The sequence below is a fragment of the Vigna radiata genome, unplaced genomic scaffold (genome assembly GCF_000741045.1).
Source record: "Vigna radiata var. radiata cultivar VC1973A unplaced genomic scaffold, Vradiata_ver6 scaffold_7, whole genome shotgun sequence".
Classification (NCBI taxonomy): domain Eukaryota; kingdom Viridiplantae; phylum Streptophyta; class Magnoliopsida; order Fabales; family Fabaceae; genus Vigna; species Vigna radiata.
Window position 1 is genome coordinate 2,044,971 of NW_014543262.1, and position 19,665 is coordinate 2,064,635.

Consider the following 19,665-nt stretch of genomic DNA (forward strand, 5'->3'; position numbering starts at 1 on the left):
CCAAATCAGGGGGAGCCTATTTTAGATCTGAGCAGTATAGAAGTTTGGTTGGGAAATTAAATTACCTCACAGTTAGTCGTCCTGACATTTCCTTTACCGTTAGTGTGGTGAGCTAATTTCTCAATTTCCCATGTAAAGATCATTGAGATGCAATATTAAAGTACATTAAAGAATCTCTAGGAAGTGGTTTGTTTTATGGTTCCAATAATCATACAAAAGTTGTTTGCTATTTGAATTTAGATTTTGCATGATTTCCTTTTGATAGAAGATCTACTTCCAGGTATCGTGTCTCTATTGGTGGTAACTTCTCTTGGAAGAGCAAGAAATAAAATGTTGTGGTTACCAGGATGATAGGATACAGGGGGAGAGGACTTAATGGGTTAGAACAAAAGGTGGAGGAATTCTATAAATAAGACCCAGTTATGAGTTAAGGGGTATTGAGGTTTTTTGTGTAAAGTTAGGACTTAATCCTGTAAAGAGAGGTTATGCTCTCAAGGAGGGAGGTTATGCTCCCAAACCCATTCTTGTAAAAAGTACTTTCACAGTGAATAATAGACAAATCCCATTCTTTCTTTACTGTTTTCTATCTACTATTACGGTTCTTGTTAGGTTCCAAACCCAGGAACCTAACAAGAGATGTGATCAGAAGCACCTGAGTCAATTACCCTTGAATTTTGACCTTCCATGGATTGAGAAATGCAGGTTGTTGATGTACTGGGAGATTGAGATGGTTGTGCCAAGCTGTTAGACTTTAACCTTAAATACTCTTGATATTCATCCTCGGTGAACTTAGAAGTGGAAGTTTCAGTCTTTGGAGTGGAAGTTTCAGTCTTCGAAATATGGCGGTTTTGGAAGGGAAACCATGTAAGGAATAACAATTCTCTTGAGTGTGACCCATCCTTTTATAGTATGTGCATTGAGGACGTCCCCGACCTCCTTTAGTGCCACGTCCTCCTCTTCCTCGTGTGGCAACCATGACAGATGGTTCGACTAGTTCATGCACTTCCTGAGTTTGAGGTACCAGGACACGTAGAAGGCGAGTGGTCAATGTTTCCATGGAGGAGACCTCATGACTGGTAAGAAATTGATCTTTGAAATGATCAAAATCGGGATGTGGGGCACGAAGGATCAACACCATGTAAAATTTGTCTAGTTTCTTTTTGATATCCTCCAATGGGTCCGCTTCCAAAAACATCCTAAGTTCTTCGACGGTAGATTGGGCTTTAGCCATGAAGGATACCATATCATGGTCTGCATTTTAAGAGATGCAAGCTTGTTCGCAGTGTCATAGAGACGTTGAATATCGTTGGCATAAATACTTTGAGATTTCTTCCAAAAGGAGTGACAAGTTTTGAAAGCCTTCAGAGATGTAAGAAGTTTGGGTTCCACTAATTGCCATAACATGGCACACAACTGGAAATATGCTTATTTCCACTGATCAACTTTTTCAATAGGCACATGACTTCCATCTTGCTCAAGGTGGTCATAAAGCCCTTGGCCAAGGAACCACATTTCAACGGCAACAAACCATGATAGATAATTTTTTCCATTTAGCTTCTCGGAGGTAATTGATGGACTTCTGGAGAAGGAAAGAGTACTACCAGTTGCCATCTCTGAAGAAGACAATCTTACTAGAGAAACAGGAAAACCCTAAGGGTTTAGACAAGTGGAATTGTGACGGTGGTTGGCAGCAGACGGTGGCTAACGACGATGGAAGGTGGCCGACAACAGCGGACGGTGGGCGGCGGTGGCGGACTCTGGCAAGCGACGGCGGATGGTTGCCGGTGACGGACGGTGTTCGACGGCAGATAGTGGCCGGCATCGAAAGGCGGCGGCCGGCAGCAGATGGTGACGGCCGACGGGAGGCGACGGGTAGCGGCAGACTATGGCGCCTGACAGATGCTACGAGACAGAAACCAGAGCAAGATCGACTCGCTCTGATACCAACTTGAGAATTAAATTGTAAAATAATCCTAGAGGGCTTGATTGATCCCTCTCATAATCTTCTATTTATAAGAATAAATTGATAGAAGAGTACAGGATAATTAGAGTAACCCTAAACACAATATAATCATGATAATTAGAGTAACCTTAGACACAATACAATCATGATAAAATAGGATAAATATCCTAACAATATATTTAATTTAATTTATATTACATTATATATATATATATATATATATTCTTTGTAAGTTTATTTTAAAAATTTATGAAATATCTTTCTTTAAATATGCGCGGGTATCGGGTATCCACAAATACCTGTGGGTTTTATAATATTCGTGGATATTCTTTAATTGGATATCTGACGGGTAATGGAGTGGGTAACTGGTGAATTGTTTGGTTGTGTGTTGGGTAGCGGTTAGGCATATCCTTGTCCGGATTGACCTGTTGTCATCCCTAATTGAGTTTGTCAACTTAAATGATCATTGAGAAGATATTTTCATTTATCTTTACGAGGAACAAAAATTGATTATTACGATTTATATACACCAGCTTAAAGGGAAGTGTTATATATATTGTGTTTTATGTTAATTAGGGAAACATAGTCCCTATGTTAATTATGTTAGTTTTACTATATTCAATAATCCCAATGATTCAGGGATATAATTAGATCCTTATGATTTAGGGGTATTCTTGATATACTTTCATTATTGTATGCTAAATATGGAAGTAATTAAATGTAATTTTTGAAAGTTGTTACTATTTTGCTCTTTTGTTAGAAAATCTGCAAAGTTGTCTTGTGAGGAGACATATGTAATGAAGATTTGACCAATGCCTAATTTTTCTTTGATAGAGTGCTGGCCAATTTTAATGTTTTTGGTTTTATTATGTTGCACCAGAACATGGACAATGCTGATAGTAGATTTTTTATCACGTAAAGTCTCATTCATTCACCTTGCTTTATTCTTAAGTTTTCTAGGATGATCTTCATCCATATCAGTTAACATATCCCTTGTGCCATTTCCTTGAACTCTGCTTCACTTCGGTTCTTGCTACCACATTTTTTATTTTTACTCTTCCAAGTTACAAAATTCCCACTTAAAGAACCTATCCCCAATTGACCCAACACAGTCAACATCTGTACATACTTTGAGATTATTTTGTTTGAACAGAGTTCCCTTGCATGTAGTCCTTTTCAGATATTGCACAATTCTTAGTGCAGCCTCTAAATGAATCTCCTATGGTTGGTGCATGAAGTGGCTGACTTGACTTTGCAAAAACAATATCACGTCTAAGTGTGGGACAAATATTTAAGTTTGCCAACTAATCTCTGCTACTTTTCCTGGTCAACAACTATATCTTTTCATTTCCCAACTTCAGATTTGGATAAATTATTGTACTTTCAGGCCTGCATGATATCTTACCCGTTTCCTTTAGCAAATCAGTAATGTATTTCTTTTGGGATATGAAAATATCCTTTTTAGAGTGGGCTACTCCAATCCCCAAAAAAGTACTCCAATTTTACCTTGGTCATGATTTCAAACTCCTTGGCTAGATGTTGGCTTAATAGTTGTTGCTCCTCTTCATCATCACCTAATATTATCATATCATCCATGCACACGAACACAAGTAACATTGTTACTTTACCTGACTCAGTGTGTTTAACAAACAGTGTGTGATCTTCTTGGTTTTGTTTGAAGCCCCAAACATATAATTTTAGTAAACCTTCAAAACCATGGTTGTGGTGATCGTTTTAGTCACCCTTTGCTTTTTAGCAATAGCAGTGATAAGCAGGACGTCATCATCCTATGCTTTGTTCTTTGTCAGTTAAGAACATAATGATGTTAATTTCAGTACTCTGCTGTAATGAAATTATGTATTTATCATACTGTTGCTCATTTTTATTTGGTGTATTAAAATGACTGTACCTTGTAGTAATTTAACATGCTTTGTCTTACTATAAATTGATGATTTTAGGTTTTGAGCTATGACGGACTGCACTCCCCTGATTCTTTGGCTGTCACTGCAGCTGGTATAGCAGTGTAAGTTGACTATTCTGTTTTCTGGCAACTGAAGGACTTGAGACCCCATGCAAAATGCTTTTTTTCTATAAATTATTAAAAAACTTACCTTGCTCTAATTTTTGTTTGCCAATACATAATGCTGATGATAATTCAATGAAATGGGAAGTAAATTAAAGAAAGTAGGATGAGATGATGGGATAATCCAATAGATGTAAAAATAAGGCAAGTATGAATGTAAGTAGTCCTGAGATATTTTTGTCGCATGCATTATGCTATCTTAACATATTTACTAGCACAACTATTTGTCGGAGATCTTGCGTTGATTATAGTTATTGTTAAATTATAATATATAAGTCAGGACAGTCCATGTTCTAGAAACAAATTTTTGTAGGGTTGTAAATATGTCTAAACTCACATTTAAGACTATTAATCTCAATAATTTAATTTCCAGTGCACTTTCAGAAGTGCCAATGTCAAAAGCAATTGCTGGGGTTCGTGTTGGTCTTGTTGGTGATAAGTATATAGTAAATCCTACTACTAAGGAGATGGAACACTCTGAATTGGACCTCTTGCTAGCTGGCACAGATAGTGCAATACTGATGATAGAGGTAAAGCATTGTCCTTTCTTGTGAACAATAACATTATAGGTATACCAGTATACTGATAGAACATGTTTCATAATTATTTGTAACTTGCTTGCAATAAGTATAGCTGTCCTAATATTTTGGAAATAGAAAATAGAAGATTCTGTGAAGGTCATAGATATTATCTTACACTTCATACAATACAACTATTTGTTCTGTATATTTTTTTCTTAAGCTTTTTTTCCTAGTTATAATGATAAACTCTGATATCACCCAGACTCAAAGGATGAGCCTAGAGACATATGATATGGTGAATAGCTTGCCGTGTTTTGAGGCCAGAATGCATATACGAGAATGCCAATTATCGTCATTCCTTCACTTGAATAAATAATATGGAGAAAACAGTGTGTTCAACCTACACTGTTGTACCTTTTATTGATGTGTGTGTATATAGGTTGCAAAAAGAGGCTAGACACTTACCTTAGACCCTAACCATAAAGATACACTCAAAAAGAGTAATAATAAAATAACATTACATTTCAACACCTGCTTGCTGATTTGTGATATTAATACTATACTTAGCCTGCAAATTCGTTGGAAGTGATTCACAGTTCTAAATTTTGTCTCCTTTCCACATTCTCTTTCAGTTTCAACTTCACACATAAATACATTATTACAGATAAAGACCAACTGTGAATTGCAAAATGAAGAGGTTTCTAGGAAGGCCAGCTGAGTTAGCCTTTTGGATATTTACTTTGAAGCAAATTTAATTGTGAAAACAGATGTTAGATGAACTTCCATGTGATTAAGATCAAGGAATCGAAACCCGTAATTAACATATTTGTAATCCTTAACCAAATCAAGTACTTGCAATCTCAACAATTATTTTTACTTCACCTGCAGCTTTCTGCAGAAAACAGATTCAAAGCTTTTCCTGCTCTTCTAATTTGTCAGTATTTTGAAAATCCAAGACCTTTCACTATTTCAGCTGTCTTAGTGTCAAATTGCAGGAATATGCATTGGTTGGTATATGATAAAAATGATGAAATCATATCTTTTCAGAATCGAAAATATGTTGAATGTGAATCATGATTCTGGAAACTCTTATGGTTGTACTTTTATGCTGGCTCAACTGGTATATACTTTCATTGCAGGGATATAGCAATTTTATTCCAGAAGAAAAGTTACTCAGGGCTGTCGAAGTTGGTCAGGTTATTACCTTATAGTAGTGCTATTAGACAAGCTTATGAAACCCTTTGTTTCTTAAATTATTATTTGCACTGCATCATGCAAAACATTTATTTGTGGCTGTTGGATATAAAGCACTGAAAGCAAGGAATCACCACAGAGGATTTTGATCTTTAAAATTGTCTTCGTTCTCAACTTACAAGTTTAATAATTTGAAAATATTTGTAAACAACGTCTTTTCTTTCTACATCTATCTGTTTTAAAACTTCAATTCATTTTTCAATGACTATTATTGCTGAGTATATGAATATTTCACTATAGAAGCTTATATAGTACAAGAGTAAGCTACTTGCCTCCATACAGGTTTTTAGTTATAGTGGATTTGTAATGTTTACTGTTTAGACATTCATATCTTTGTGGGGTCTGTTTTCTTTGATAGTTAATCAACATTCCTGCTTAAGGTTGGTTGTGTTATATTTTTCCTGTTCTTCACTGTCAGGATGCAGTACGAGCAATCTGTAATGAAGTAGAAGCTTTGGTTAAGAAGTGTGGGAAGCCAAAGATGTTGGATGCCATCAAGTTACCTCCTCCTGAACTTTATGAACATGTTGAAGTATACTCCTTCTATCCTTTATCATTTTCTGCTATTTGTTTGGTCCAAAAGTTTATAATTATTCATGATTTGTGAATGTCTATCCAGGGAAATGTCTATCTCTTCGTTGTTTGTTTGGACAATAGTAGTTCACAATATTAATGCTATTGACTTTATGTGGGTGGGAACAGTGGCCAACAAGAGGACAAATCACAAAAATTAGCTAGTTAATAATAGAAGCTGAAAAAGAATACTGAAACCAAACTGCAATATCTGAGCCAAATTTGTAGGTTCTAAGCAGTACAATGAGTCTGTTGGAAATACAGAGTTGAGTTTAGGTAGGGTAGGAGTCCTAGAAGGAAAGGAAGTTCTCGATATTAGAAGAAGAATATTAATTTGGTGTTATATAATGCAAAAACACAAAGACCTATCTATCTTAAGTACGCTAATACTAATGATGTCTATTGCTAATGTAGCAAGGTGATCAAATGCATTAAACGCCCTTAAGAGGCTGATGACATTTATGCCTATAGGGGACAGGGAACCAAAAGGCACTCCCACAATTGATGAAAAGTGATAATAATAATAGTAATAATAATAATAATAATAATAATAGTAAATAATAATAATAATAGTAAATAATAATAATAATAATATAATAATAATAATAGTAATAATAATAATAATAGTAATAATAATAATAATAATAATAATAATAATAATAATAATAATGTCTTTTAATCGTTATTGCACCTCGTTTTCCACTCTTACAACTCTGCATTCTGTTGCCTTTTTTCTGTGATTTTTCTAATGTGTTGGGCTAGTGCCACTAATGATTGCGCCAGTGGGCTCAAAGATAACATCCTTGAATCAGAGTTATGAATTGTGTGCAGTGGAGGCACTATATAGTGCTGTCAAGTAGTGGCACGTGGCTGCAACAGGTGCTTAATTGCATTGTGTTTATGGGATGTGGTCACTGTGCTCAATCACGGCTACTATAGTGGAAAAAAACGTTGCTGTTATGGCCACTTTGATGAACAGGGATTAAAAACCCTAAGTTTCCCTAGTTAATTTCTTGGCATAGTCTCATGACATAGCTATGGTGTTGTTGTGGTCAGCTGCTCTGTCCTGAAATAAGTTGGGTCCTCGAATTTGACCTTACTCCATAGACAATTCCTCCACTTGTGTAAATTGCATCATACTGAAAATTTGTCATTGAAGCTCAAATTGAGATTCTAGGAGGATTTCAAAAGCATGCAGTACCATTTCTATACTTCTCTGGACTCAGGCCATATTTTTCACTTTCACAATGTCATAGAGATCACTCAATTATGTGCTGCATTTCACTTCAGACTTCACCCTCCTGCTCCACATTGTTCTTTTAAAATCTCTAGCATGTTGTGTTTAGGGATGGCAAGGGTCGGGTGATAGTGTGATACCTGAACCCGACCTGCATACAAAAAAGTACCCATTATCCATCCCGTTACCTGCCGGATATCCGCATAAAAAAATCCGTAGATTTTTTTTTCCACCAGTAGATACCCGTTTTCAACCCGCAAATATTTAAAAAAAAAAGTTATTTTATGATTTTTTAGAAAAAAAGGTTATGTCACCACCACCCACTCCCCACTTGCCGCTTCTCCCAATCCCACAGAAACCCATTCCCCTAAACTCCCTCCCACAAACCCTTCCCCTCCTTCCCCAAATTTCGCTGCTTCTTCATGGATGAGTTGGGTCTTTCATCGCGTCACCCATGGAGATTTTTCTCTCCTTTCCCGTTCTAGGGAGTTCACAGGCAGGAAAAGGATTTCTTTTTCGTTCTGGTTCAGATTTGCAGGAACCTCTTCTTCCCTAAATTGTTTGGCTTTGTTTCATTCGCAAAAGGAAACGTCGTTTTCTCATTCTTTTCTTTAGTTCTGGCACATTTCTCTTCTTCTTTTCCTTGGTTCTGCTTCGTTCCACATTAGGGCGGCATTCCTGTTTTCTCTTTTCTTTGGGTCTGTCTAGGTTTCGTTGTAATGAGGGGCGAGCTCCGGTGACCCAGGGGTGGGGTTCTCTCCATAGCAGTGTGCGCCGCAGTGGCGGCTCTTTGAGGCTTCGAGGGTGTTCTCGTAACAGTGGGAACCGCAAAAGCCTCCTGATCAAGAAATGACGGCGGGTTGAGTGCGGACAATGTCGCGGTGGCGAGCGAAGGCACCGGTGATGCCTTGTGAGGGGTACCAGCGCGACAACGGAGTGAATCGCGTTCCATGTGCCGCTTCTGCAGCGACTGTCGTTGTTCGATGGTGCGGTGCAGGAGTGCCGTGAACTGGTGGATCTTGGTGATGGTGTTGGAGTTTCTGCTGTTTGATGTTGACAGGGTGCTGAGGGGTGGAGTGGAGGGTACCTTCGGAGGTATCACTTTTTCACTACGAAACCCTAGTTTTGTGACGGCACAGAGAATGAATGAGAAAAAATGAGATTTAGGGTTTGGTTGAGTAAAGAGAGAGAATAAGTGAAAACTGGGATAAAATTATAATTTTATTTTTTAAACGGATAATGGATACCCGCGGGTACGGATAGTGTGGTACCCGAATCCGACCCGTTAACAAACGGGTATTAAAATATCCGTTACCCGCTATCCGCGGGTACCTCTTACCCGCAGGTACTAAATACTCGAAGCGGATTTTATCCGTTGGTACCCGCGGATATGAGTTTTTTTGCCAACCCTAGTTGTGTTACTTTTATCTGGTGTGAAGTTTACTTCTGTTTTCTTAGACATTTATGATATGGTTTTGCTCATTTGTTGCTGTTGGTAGTTTCTTGCATATCTCTGTTTGAGAGCTTTTACTTAATATTGGTTAGACAAGATATAATTGAAGACTTCATTAAATAGTTTTTTTAAATAGTGGTTGATAGAAACTGAAGTGCGAGGAAATGTGCAGGAAATTGCAGGTGACGAGATAGTAAAAGTTCTTCAGATTAGAAACAAAATACCCAGAAGAAAAGCCCTTTCATCATTAGAAGAAAAGGTTCTGAATATACTCACAGAAAACGGGTTTGTCACAAATGACTTAAAACTGAGGAGTAGTTCTGAGACCATTGCAGAAGTTCTTGAGGATGAGGATGAAGATGAGGAAGTAATTGTTGATGGTGAAGTTGATGAAGGTGATGTTCATATAAAACCTACTTCACACAAACCGGCACTTTTAGTAAGTACTATGCACATTTCTAATTTATTTTCTCTATTTTATTCAAATGTATTGTTAAGTGATGTATATATGGCTAACTTAGGCTCGGTGCTCAGTTCATAGTTATTTTTTAAGGTCATTTCTAACATTTACATTCAAGAAGACTGGATTGCTCAAATAAGTTGATTATTCTTGTTCTCTTTTTTAGCTTTTGTAGTTTCTCTGTGGGCTGAGGAGACTTGTTCGTACTTCTCTCATTGTTTTCTTAGTGAATTCTTTTGCTAAACCTGTATTGGCAAATATTTTTGTTGTATCTCCTCTGCTTGTGTGCACGAAGCCTCTCATCATCCTTCGACCAAAGGATTCCTAAAATTTGAGTCGAGATATTTTAGGAAGTTTTAGATTTTTTCCTATTGGTTTTAATTTTGTATATTTGTTATATCCTGATTTTATTACTTGCATAACAATCCCACAAACTTAGCGATTTATTTCCTAGAATACGTTGTGCTTGTTTCCAAAATTATCCAATCAATTTATGTATATATATGAAATGTATGCAATATGAAATAGTAAGAAATAAATTATTTTCTTCTAAAGTTGAGATTCTGAAAGGAAGATTGCCAATAGGTTCTTTAGGGATTCAGAATATGTTGTGACTTGATTTATGAAAAAAAATAGAAGGCTACAGCTACAAAAGGTTGTCTTGAAACATAATTCTGTATTGATTTCCCCTCCCTGCTTGTGATTGTTTTAGGTGAAATACCATTGTCAATGAAGAAATATGGGCCAGCTTTGCTACATTCTTTACCTCTTGGGCTTTGTTTTCCATAAATTTATCTGTTTGTGATGATACCCTACTGTGTTGTAATGTTTTCTCTGTTCTATCTCTCATAATGTCTTTATTTATACCTTCACTCAAGAACTGGGATAAAGAGAGGATATTACTCATGTTATATCTTCCTTGTTTTGGGTATGCAGTATCCTACTCTGGGTCAATCTTTCTGGCAATTGACATTGTTCTTTATAATTTATTTTTGTGTATTTTAATTGTTTAATATTTATACTTTGTTCCTTGATTCATGTAGATATCATGCCTTGCCCTGTTGTGTCCATGTTTTTCTGAATCCATTTGGTTTTACTATTTAACATATATCTATTTCTTTTCCGGTTACAGTTTTCTGAGGTAGATGTCAAGTTGGTATTTAAGGAAGTGACATCCAAATTTTGGAGGAAGCGCATAGTAGAGGTATACTTATAATGAAATAATTAAGATTACTATCAAACATAATATTTTGTATGGTTTTTGCTGTCTTTGGGAGAGTTCTGTCAAATTGGCTGGGTTTCTGTTTTCTTCATAATGAGCCAAAGTGAATAATCTAATAATTGTTGGAAACATACCTGTTAGCCTTCTTGGAATCACAAATGGAACACGTAGTGCTTCAAAAGAGTCTTAACGGAGTTGCTCTTCTCAACCATTGAAATTTAAACTTGTGACATTGTTCTTGAATAACTCAGATTAAGTGAACAGTGTATTTTTGCCTTAGGTTACTGTTACAATTTACTACTGTATTTTTAGAGTACACTAGTGCAAAATACAAAAGGTCAAGAAACCCTAAAACCATAACCAAATAGCTGGTTTCCTCTATATAAATAATAATAAAGAACATTACATTTCAACACTCCCCCTCAAACTGGAGCATATAGATCATATGTACCAAGCTTAGAACATATAAATTGAATTCTAGGATCTCTTAGAGATTTGGTCCAAATGTTTGCGAGTTGTTCGTTAGAGCTTATAAACTCAGTAACAAGATCCTTAGACAAGAGCTTCTCTCTGACAAAATGACTATCAGTTTCTTTATGTTTTATTCTCTCATGAAACACTAGATTGGAAGCAATGTGAATGACTGCTTGGTTGTCACAGTACAACTTCATCTGCTCCTTTTCACAAAATTTCAGTTCTTGAAGGAGTTGTCTAATCCACACAAGTTCACATGTAGTTAAAGACATAGACCGATATTCCGCTTTTGCACTAGATCGAGCAAGCACACTTTGTTTTTTACTTTTCCAAGATACAAGGTTCCCTCCAAGTAATACACAATATCCTATAATAGATCTTCTGTCAATTGGACAACCAGTCCGATTTGCATCACAATATCGTTCAACTCGAGTACTTCCCTTGTTCTCATACAATAATCCCTGGTGTGGGTTCCCTTTTACATATATAAGAATGCGAATCATAGCATACGGATTTTGCATAAATTGGCTCACAATTCCCACTGGATAAGAAAGATCAGGTCTTGGTCTTGTGTTAAGATAGATGTGTTTTCCAACCAACCTTCACACGCTGATTACAACCCAATATAGCAACAACACTTAGTAGCAAACCAATAACTATTTGCAACCAACAACTTGTATCTCTATTATAATACAATGATTACCAATAGTTAGAAACAACAATATTCTTCATACCACACCGAGTGCCAATTGTAAAAGACATCAAACAATATTGGAGGAAGAGCCTGAGAGAGATAGCTGATGAAGCCCGAGAGGAGAGATAAACCTCTCAACCAAAGTTGAAAACAGAGAAAAAAGGGTAAAAATAGGGACAAAGGTTTCGACGACCGTTGTAGAGGAGATGTAAAATTGCTTCCGTGAGGGTAACGAAGTGTGTGGCCTTTATGTGATGAGCTGTGATAAACAGAGAGGTTGCACAAGCAATGAGACACCTGATAGGTTGGATGTCACATGGCAAGACACATCAGATTTGGTTGTCAGTGAAAAAGGTGGCAGTCAACGACGATTGACAATGATAAAACACAATGGAATAATCCCTATATCTCAATGAGAGGAACCATACCAGGTGTCTGTCATAAAAAAAGATGAGTAGAGAGAGACAATAGCGGGGGATAATGGTGGATAGTTGTAGACAATAGTGGACAAGTGTAAAACAAGCAGAGGGAACCAATCCACCTGATACCATCTTAAGTTTGAAAATATGATAAAAAGGCTTAAGAGATTGATTGTCTCTTAGCTGATCCATGTTTTTTGTAGAAGAAAATTACGTTAGGAAAAAAAAGAGTGTACAAGGAAAAAGGTATATCTAGGTAATTTGTGCTAATAACCAAAACAACTTTTTTAGGACAGATTTCTTTACCTATCTAGACAAGTTAAGTTACATAATCAAGATAATTTATTCTAACAAGCTTATTCAGTGAATTTAGATCCTGTTCCTTGATCTCTTTATGACAAAGTATTTTAAGCAATTAACTTGGCCATGCCTATACTATACTTTCTAAAGTTCTACTTATGAAACATGTTGTGAAACAATTCTTGTACTTCCTTTTAACCTTAATCTTTTGGGTTGAGTTTCTTTATAAAATAGGATATATTTCATATATATATATATATATATAATTTTCGTAAGTTTAAGTAAATGTAATTGATACAATGAAGTTGCAATCCCTAATAACTTGTTGGCTTGATGAATTACCAAACTTAATGGATCCGTGTTTATTGGTTTATTTTGTCTGTGTAATAGGGAGGAAAGAGGAGTGATGGGCGAACACCTGATGAAATACGTCCAATCAACTCTAGATGTGGCCTATTACCTAGAGCACATGGAAGTGCTCTTTTTACAAGAGGCGAAACACAGGTCTTGGACAATTTTATTTGCTTACAAGTTTATGCTCTAGATGGTGTATGTTGGTGTCTATATTTACTTATGCAGTCTCATCATCTCTTTTAGTTTGTTTATTAGTTTTATTAGAAGGGGGCATAGAATGAACAAATACAAAGGAGGAACAGAAATAACGAAATCAACTCATTGGTCTTTTAACACAAGTGATTGGAACTATATATTGATTATTCAGGTTATTATATGACTTAGAAAGATGAATCTCTATAATTTTCTCAGCCCTACTGATGACAGAATAGTGTGTTATCTGTTGAGCCTTGTGTATTGCATAGAACACCTGATTTAATAATACTTTATAAATTGCAACTCTTAATTTCTGCCCAAAAAAAATACCCACCTTGGGAAGAGTTACTTTCTCCAAATTCTCTTTAAGAATGCTAGACACTTCAGTTGTGACTTTATTGTTTTGAGAAGCTTCTACATGTGTTTTTCACTCCTACTTTACCCAAAATCAGAAGAGTACGTAATAGGATTTTGAGAGTTTATGAAAGGAGGGAAGGAATAAAAAAATAAGACATAGATATTAGGGGGGTTAAGGGGGCCGTTAGGAGGTTGGTTATTGTCTGTTTTTTGTAGGGGTTAGCTTTATAAGGGAGAGGGAGTGTCTAGGGACAAAGATGTTGTTTTGTTGTATCTTAGTTGACAGGAATATTGCATCCTGTGCGAAGGGAGAAGGCTCCCTTAGAAGCTTATGAACTGTGTTCTTTGTCACCAAGAATAATAATACAAACTATACCGTGTTTTTCTATGTCAGAGAGTGTGGGCAACGTGTCTTTCGGTGTGAGTTCTGAGTTTCTTGTTCCAAGAAATCTAATAATTGGTCCGACCTGTCAAATCATTGACTGGGCAAACAAAGAAGTGTAATGGAGGATCTAAGGGAGGATACCAGGGAAATTCATCAAGAATTTAAAGAATTGACTAAAGCTCTTAGGTGGAAATCTAGGAACCGGGATAGGAATTTTGAGGAAAGTCAAGAGTCCGTTAGTGGAGACAAATTGGGAAGGAAAGAGGAACTAGAAGAGGGGTTGGAGGAAAAAAAGGAGGAATACAAAAAGGCTGGATGAAGAGAGTAGAATTACCTACTTTCAAAGGAGTAGACCCAGTGGGATGGATATCCGGGGTTGAGAAGTTCTTTGAGATACAAAATTTCACAGCCAGGGAGAGGATGAGATTGGCTTACATTAGCATGGAAGAGCGAGCAAGTTATTGGTTTAGGTTCTGGAAAATGAAAACCAAGAACCCTTCTTGAGAGGAATTAACAGAGGCATTGATTAGGAGATTTGGAGGGAGAAACAGGTGTTCTGTTTTTGAAAAGATGGCAGCGGTAAGACAAAGAGGGGCAGTGGAAGATTATATCCAAGAATTTGAGATTAGGTGCCAAATCAGGTCCCATAATCCTAGGGAGTTACTAAGGGCAATGGAGATAGCTAGGGATGTGGAGGAAGCCATAAAAGATCCATGAATGGGGGGAGGAACGGCCATCAAAAATAGTCAGACGTTGGGATGGTACCAAGGAGGAATTGGGGCTATTTTCCAGAACAGAAATATTCAGGGGAGTTAGGAGTGAGCAAGGTACTGCTAGCAATGTAAGTACCGCAAGAAAAGAAGGGTCCAACACCACGGTGGGTTCCAAGATAGGAGGTAATACTGCAGGGGAGAGCAGGAACAGAGAGGAGGGAAAGATGCTTCTGTTGTGGAGGTTCTTATAGTCCGGAACATAGAAAAGAATATTAGGGTTTTAATCATGGCTGAAAATGAGGAGGATGGTGAAGGGGAGGAAGACAGAGATAGAACAGAAGCAGATGGAACTCTCATTTTTCTTAGTAGGAGGACTCACATAGACCAATATTATGAAATTGCAAGGATGGGTGAGAGGATAAATGGTCCTAATCGATAGTGGAGCCAACCACAATTTCATTTTAGCCAAGTTGGTGGTTGAACTAGAGGGAGTGTCTAGGGACAGACATGTTGTTTTGTTGTATCTTAGTTTACAAGAATATTGCATCCTGTGTGAAGGGAGAAGGCTCCCTTGGAAGCTTACGAACTGTGTTCTTTGTCACCAAGAATAATAATACAGAGTATACAGTGTTTTCTGTGTCAGAGAGTGTGCAAGGTGTCTTTCGGTGTGAGTTCAGGGTTTCTTGTTCCAAGAAACCTAACAGTATGTTTCTATCATTATGAATTTTGGGTCTGGTCACTAGTCTTGGGAAGAGTATCTATACTTTTCTACTTTTGTACTTTACTTTTAGTTCCACTTTCAGTACTTGTAAGTGATACTGATATCTGCAGCTTAACCTGAGTGATTAATTGGCTTTATCTGGTTGGCAGTCACTAGCCGTTGTTACACTTGGGGATAAACAAATGGCACAAAGAATAGATGGACTTGATGGTGATGATGAATTAAAGAGGTTCTATTTACAGGTCTCTTTAAAATTTGGCTACTTTTATGTTCTCTTATATTTTTGTGGATATTACCTATTCTAAGAAATTTGAGCATATTTGAAAAACACTACTACACTGAATGGCTTGATTTGTGAATAGGGGTGTTTATCAGTTTGGATTAAACCCAATTAACTCAAAAATCCAAATCGAATCAATGAAATGGGTTCATGATTTTAGCCTAATTGGACCCAACCCAAAATAAATGAATCAAATGAGATAGTTATAAATTCAGTTATCAGTCGTGATTTACAAAAATGATATACACAAACCGAAGCAATGATGTGATTTTTTTTCTATTATTAATTAACTACTATGCATGGAGCTCTATGATATAAATCTTATATAAGTATATATTTTTATTTTTACTACTGTTTAGTTGATGTAAGCAAATTACAGTACATATATTGTTGACACACTTTAAGGAGAGAATTATTTGTGAATATTTGAATAATATTACCTTTTTTTCCAAAACATAATTTTGCACATTTGTAGATTATGAAACCTAATTGATGTGAATGGAATCAACTCATTCTTGATCAGGTTGTTTTGCTTTGAATTGTGATAAAAAATTTCAAAAATTTGACGCTTTGAGCTGTTTCAAAAGGTTTGAAAAATTGTAAACTTGAATTGTGCTAAAAAAAAATTAAAAATTCAAACTAGAGAAAACTGATTGGTTTAAATTTTATATTTTTCTATATCTAATTCAGATTGAGTCATGAACACCCTACTTGTGCCTGTTGGTTGTCTAGCATAGTGCATTATTAAAACTGTAAATGCCAAAAGCCAAGATAAACACTAAACTGCTATTTAGTAGGTCATAAATGCCTACTGAAGACAGGAGGAATAAACTTTGATCTCCTTTAGTTAAGTAGACATGGTGGCAACTGCTAGGCCATTTAGTTCTGCTGGGGTTATAGAAGTGGTTCTTTATTTTTCTTTTATGCTCATTGAAGAGTTGCTCTTGTTATCGGGAAACTCAACAGAATAATAATAGCTTTTGGAAAATCAGGCAGTCATTAGAAAAGTCTAACAACATATAGAATCGTGTCAAACTTACTGAAGAACTTTTTGTGGAACCAGGAGGGCCCTTTAGATCAGAAGCTTTGATACCGTGTGATAATGTGAGAAAGGAAATTTTCTGAATGTGGTGGAGCGTTTTTCTCAGTCAGTAAATTGATTTATTTATAACAAGAATGATTACAGAGATAATAAAAAATGACTACTATTTTCAAAGAAACAACTAAAACATCGAAACTTCCTATTGAATATAGTAAAACTAGGTCTATGATTAATTTTCCTTGTGTCTAAAACACACAGGGTATTATATTTATAATGAAGAATGATACAAGTATATATGGGAACCAAACATAGATATGGTAAATAGAAAATATTGTTAAAAAACAATATCTACCAATATCAAACAATATCAAAAGTCTATGTTTTGCTAATTAGCATAAAACACAATATATCTAACACTTCCAAAGTTACATTGACCTAAGCTGGATACTAACTAAACTACTTAGAAAGATAACATATATTAACTTCTCCTGTTGAAGATATGATACTATATAAATAGGGAGATATGTGTAGCGAACATTCAAGATATGATTAGACACTCTAGGAAAATATTTAAAGCTAACAATCAAGGATTATTTCCCTTATTATTCTTTATTTTGCTTTCTTAGATTTTATTCTTGATCATTTTAAATAAAGAATCTTGTGTTTTCTGACACAAATAGCAAATCTTATATGTCCTGTTGTTGATCTGCCGGAGAATATAGTAGAATGTTAATACCTGTTACAAATATAACTGTCTGTGCTCTATCGTGTGAGCTGTCTGTTATTCTTTTTGTTAGGCCCTAAACCCTTAATATCGTATGATAATTAATGTCTACTTCTTAAATTTTGCAGTATTCATTTCCTCCTTCAAGTGTTGGGGAAGTTGGCCGGATTGGTGCCCCAAGCAGAAGAGAAATTGGTCATGGGATGCTTGCTGAGAGATCCCTTGAACGAATTTTACCTTCTGAAAATGATTTCCCTTACACTATACGTGTTGAGAGTACTATCACAGAAAGCAATGGCTCTTCAAGGTGAGTTTCTTTTTTTCTTCTTTCCATTTTCAGCTTCCCATTTTCTTTATTTCTTTGTCATTTTCCATGATTATTCTAAAATAGTGAAGATTGAATGAAAATGCTTGTTGGGCTACACATGTTCTGGTACTTATAGTTTAATTTCCAATTAGAGTAATTACAAGACTTTGGTCTGTTTGGACAAGCTTCTTCATGAGTCCTTCTAGGAGAGAAAAATAGGAAGGGAAAAATGAGTTGAGTTCTCCATAAGCTAAAATTAGATCATGCATAAGTTAAAAATAAAAAATAAAAAATAAAAAAATTAGAGAAGTGTTGTAATATGGGATAATATCTGTAGAATCTTCCTAATTAGAGGAAATAGATACATAATATTTTATTTTATTTTATTTTTCCCTAGGTTTCCTAGTTTCCCTATTTCCCTTTCTAGGAGATCTAGATTATTACAAATAGAAGGTTTGAGAATGTATTTTTTATGATTTGAGAATAATAATAAGTCTCATTTTCAACTTGGTGTCAAAGCTCCTGATCTTAGGGGCTAGATTCCGCTGCAAGGAGCGTACCACCGCCACTGTCCAACCACCGCCGCTGCCACCGTCGCCGGTCGGGGTCGTCGATAGGGCAGAAAGGTGCGCCCAACAACGGCGATCACAGAGCCGGAAGTCGCTCCTCGAACGGAGCCGGAAGTCGCTCCTCGAACGGAGCCGCCACGCGCTGCCACGCGCCGCCACCGTCGCCGGCGCGTGTAGCCCACGCGCCCACCTCTGGCGAGACCCACTCGTCGGCGCCGACACAGACAAGGTCGCCGGAGCCCCCTGAGTCCGTTCCTAGGGTCGGTGACGACTAGTTTTGGCTGTATTTGAGCAGATCTGACTTTTACGTTTTGCTCCTCTTTTTCCGGTGAAACCCACTCGCTGTCGCCGCCACAGAAGGGTCGCCGGAGCCTCCTGATTCTGTTCCTTGGGTTGGTGACNACCCGTTTGGCCTTTATTTGAGTAGATCTGAGTTTGAAGTTTTTGCCCTTTTTCCGGGATGTCTGAAGAAAAGAGTATTTCTTTGGGGGTACCCAATGACTTACCAAATATAGGAANTACCTCGTGGTTGGATGGTCAGAATTACTTACAGTGGAGTCAATTTATTTTAAGGATTCTCAAGAGTCACTGCAAACTTGATCATATAGATGGAGGAGGACCAACACCAGATGATAAACATTTTTCAATGTGGGATAGAGAAGATTCTTTAATTATGACTTGGATGTGGCAATCCATGACTCCAGAAGTAAGAAAAAATTATATGTTTCATTCTTCCACAAAAGAAATATGGGATGATTTACAAAGTACTTTTTCTTTAAAAAAGGATCTTGCTGCTACCTATGATATCAAGANCAGGATATTTAATACAAAACAGGGCTCCCTTTCCGTAACAGAGTATTACGGGATCTTGAACGGTCTTTGGATGGAACTCGATCAGATCCAAACAATAAAGATGTGTAAAGCAGATGCTGCCGCTCTTGCTGAATTCATGGAAGGAGAAAAAATCTTTAAATTTCTTCAGGGCCTTAATCATGAGTACGACCCAATCCGGGTTCACATTTTTGGAAGAGAAAAATTACCACCCCTGTCAGAAGTTTTTTTTATGGTAAGAGGAGAAGAAACTCGGAGATCTGTCATGCTTCATGGAGGGATCTCCAACACAGGCTCTGCCATGACAATTGGAAAGGGAGTGCACAAGGGAACAAATGCTGGGGGAAAAACGTTCGAAAGAGGTACTCATGGGGACTATTGTACATACTGTAAAAGATCTGGACATACCAAGGAAATATGCTTCAAACTCCATGGAAAAAAGAATGTTCTCGAGCGCATNGGAAACAACAAAGGGCCTACTCAAAAGTGGGTAAATCATACTACCTCAGAACGGGAAGCCACAAATCAATCTAT

At 36.7% G+C, this 19,665-nt stretch overlaps 1 protein-coding gene across 2 annotated transcripts in view; it reads left to right on the plus strand.

The window, feature by feature from the left end:
* Positions 1–19,665, plus strand: part of LOC106753910 (polyribonucleotide nucleotidyltransferase 1, chloroplastic) — a 49,881-nt gene that overhangs the window by 11,505 nt on the left and 18,711 nt on the right. For both annotated transcript variants that reach the window (XR_002666835.1, XM_022777691.1), the window contains exons 6-14: positions 3,922–3,986; positions 4,420–4,576; positions 5,707–5,763; positions 6,240–6,353; positions 9,257–9,523; positions 10,677–10,748; positions 13,044–13,157; positions 15,528–15,620; positions 17,553–17,731. Coding sequence is in view for 1 of the 2 variants with exons in the window: in XM_022777691.1 (XP_022633412.1) it covers positions 3,922–3,986; positions 4,420–4,576; positions 5,707–5,763; positions 6,240–6,353; positions 9,257–9,523; positions 10,677–10,748; positions 13,044–13,157; positions 15,528–15,620; positions 17,553–17,731 (1,118 nt within the window). In the remaining variant the exon portion in view is untranslated. The remainder of the gene's footprint in view (positions 1–3,921; positions 3,987–4,419; positions 4,577–5,706; positions 5,764–6,239; positions 6,354–9,256; positions 9,524–10,676; positions 10,749–13,043; positions 13,158–15,527; positions 15,621–17,552; positions 17,732–19,665) is intronic.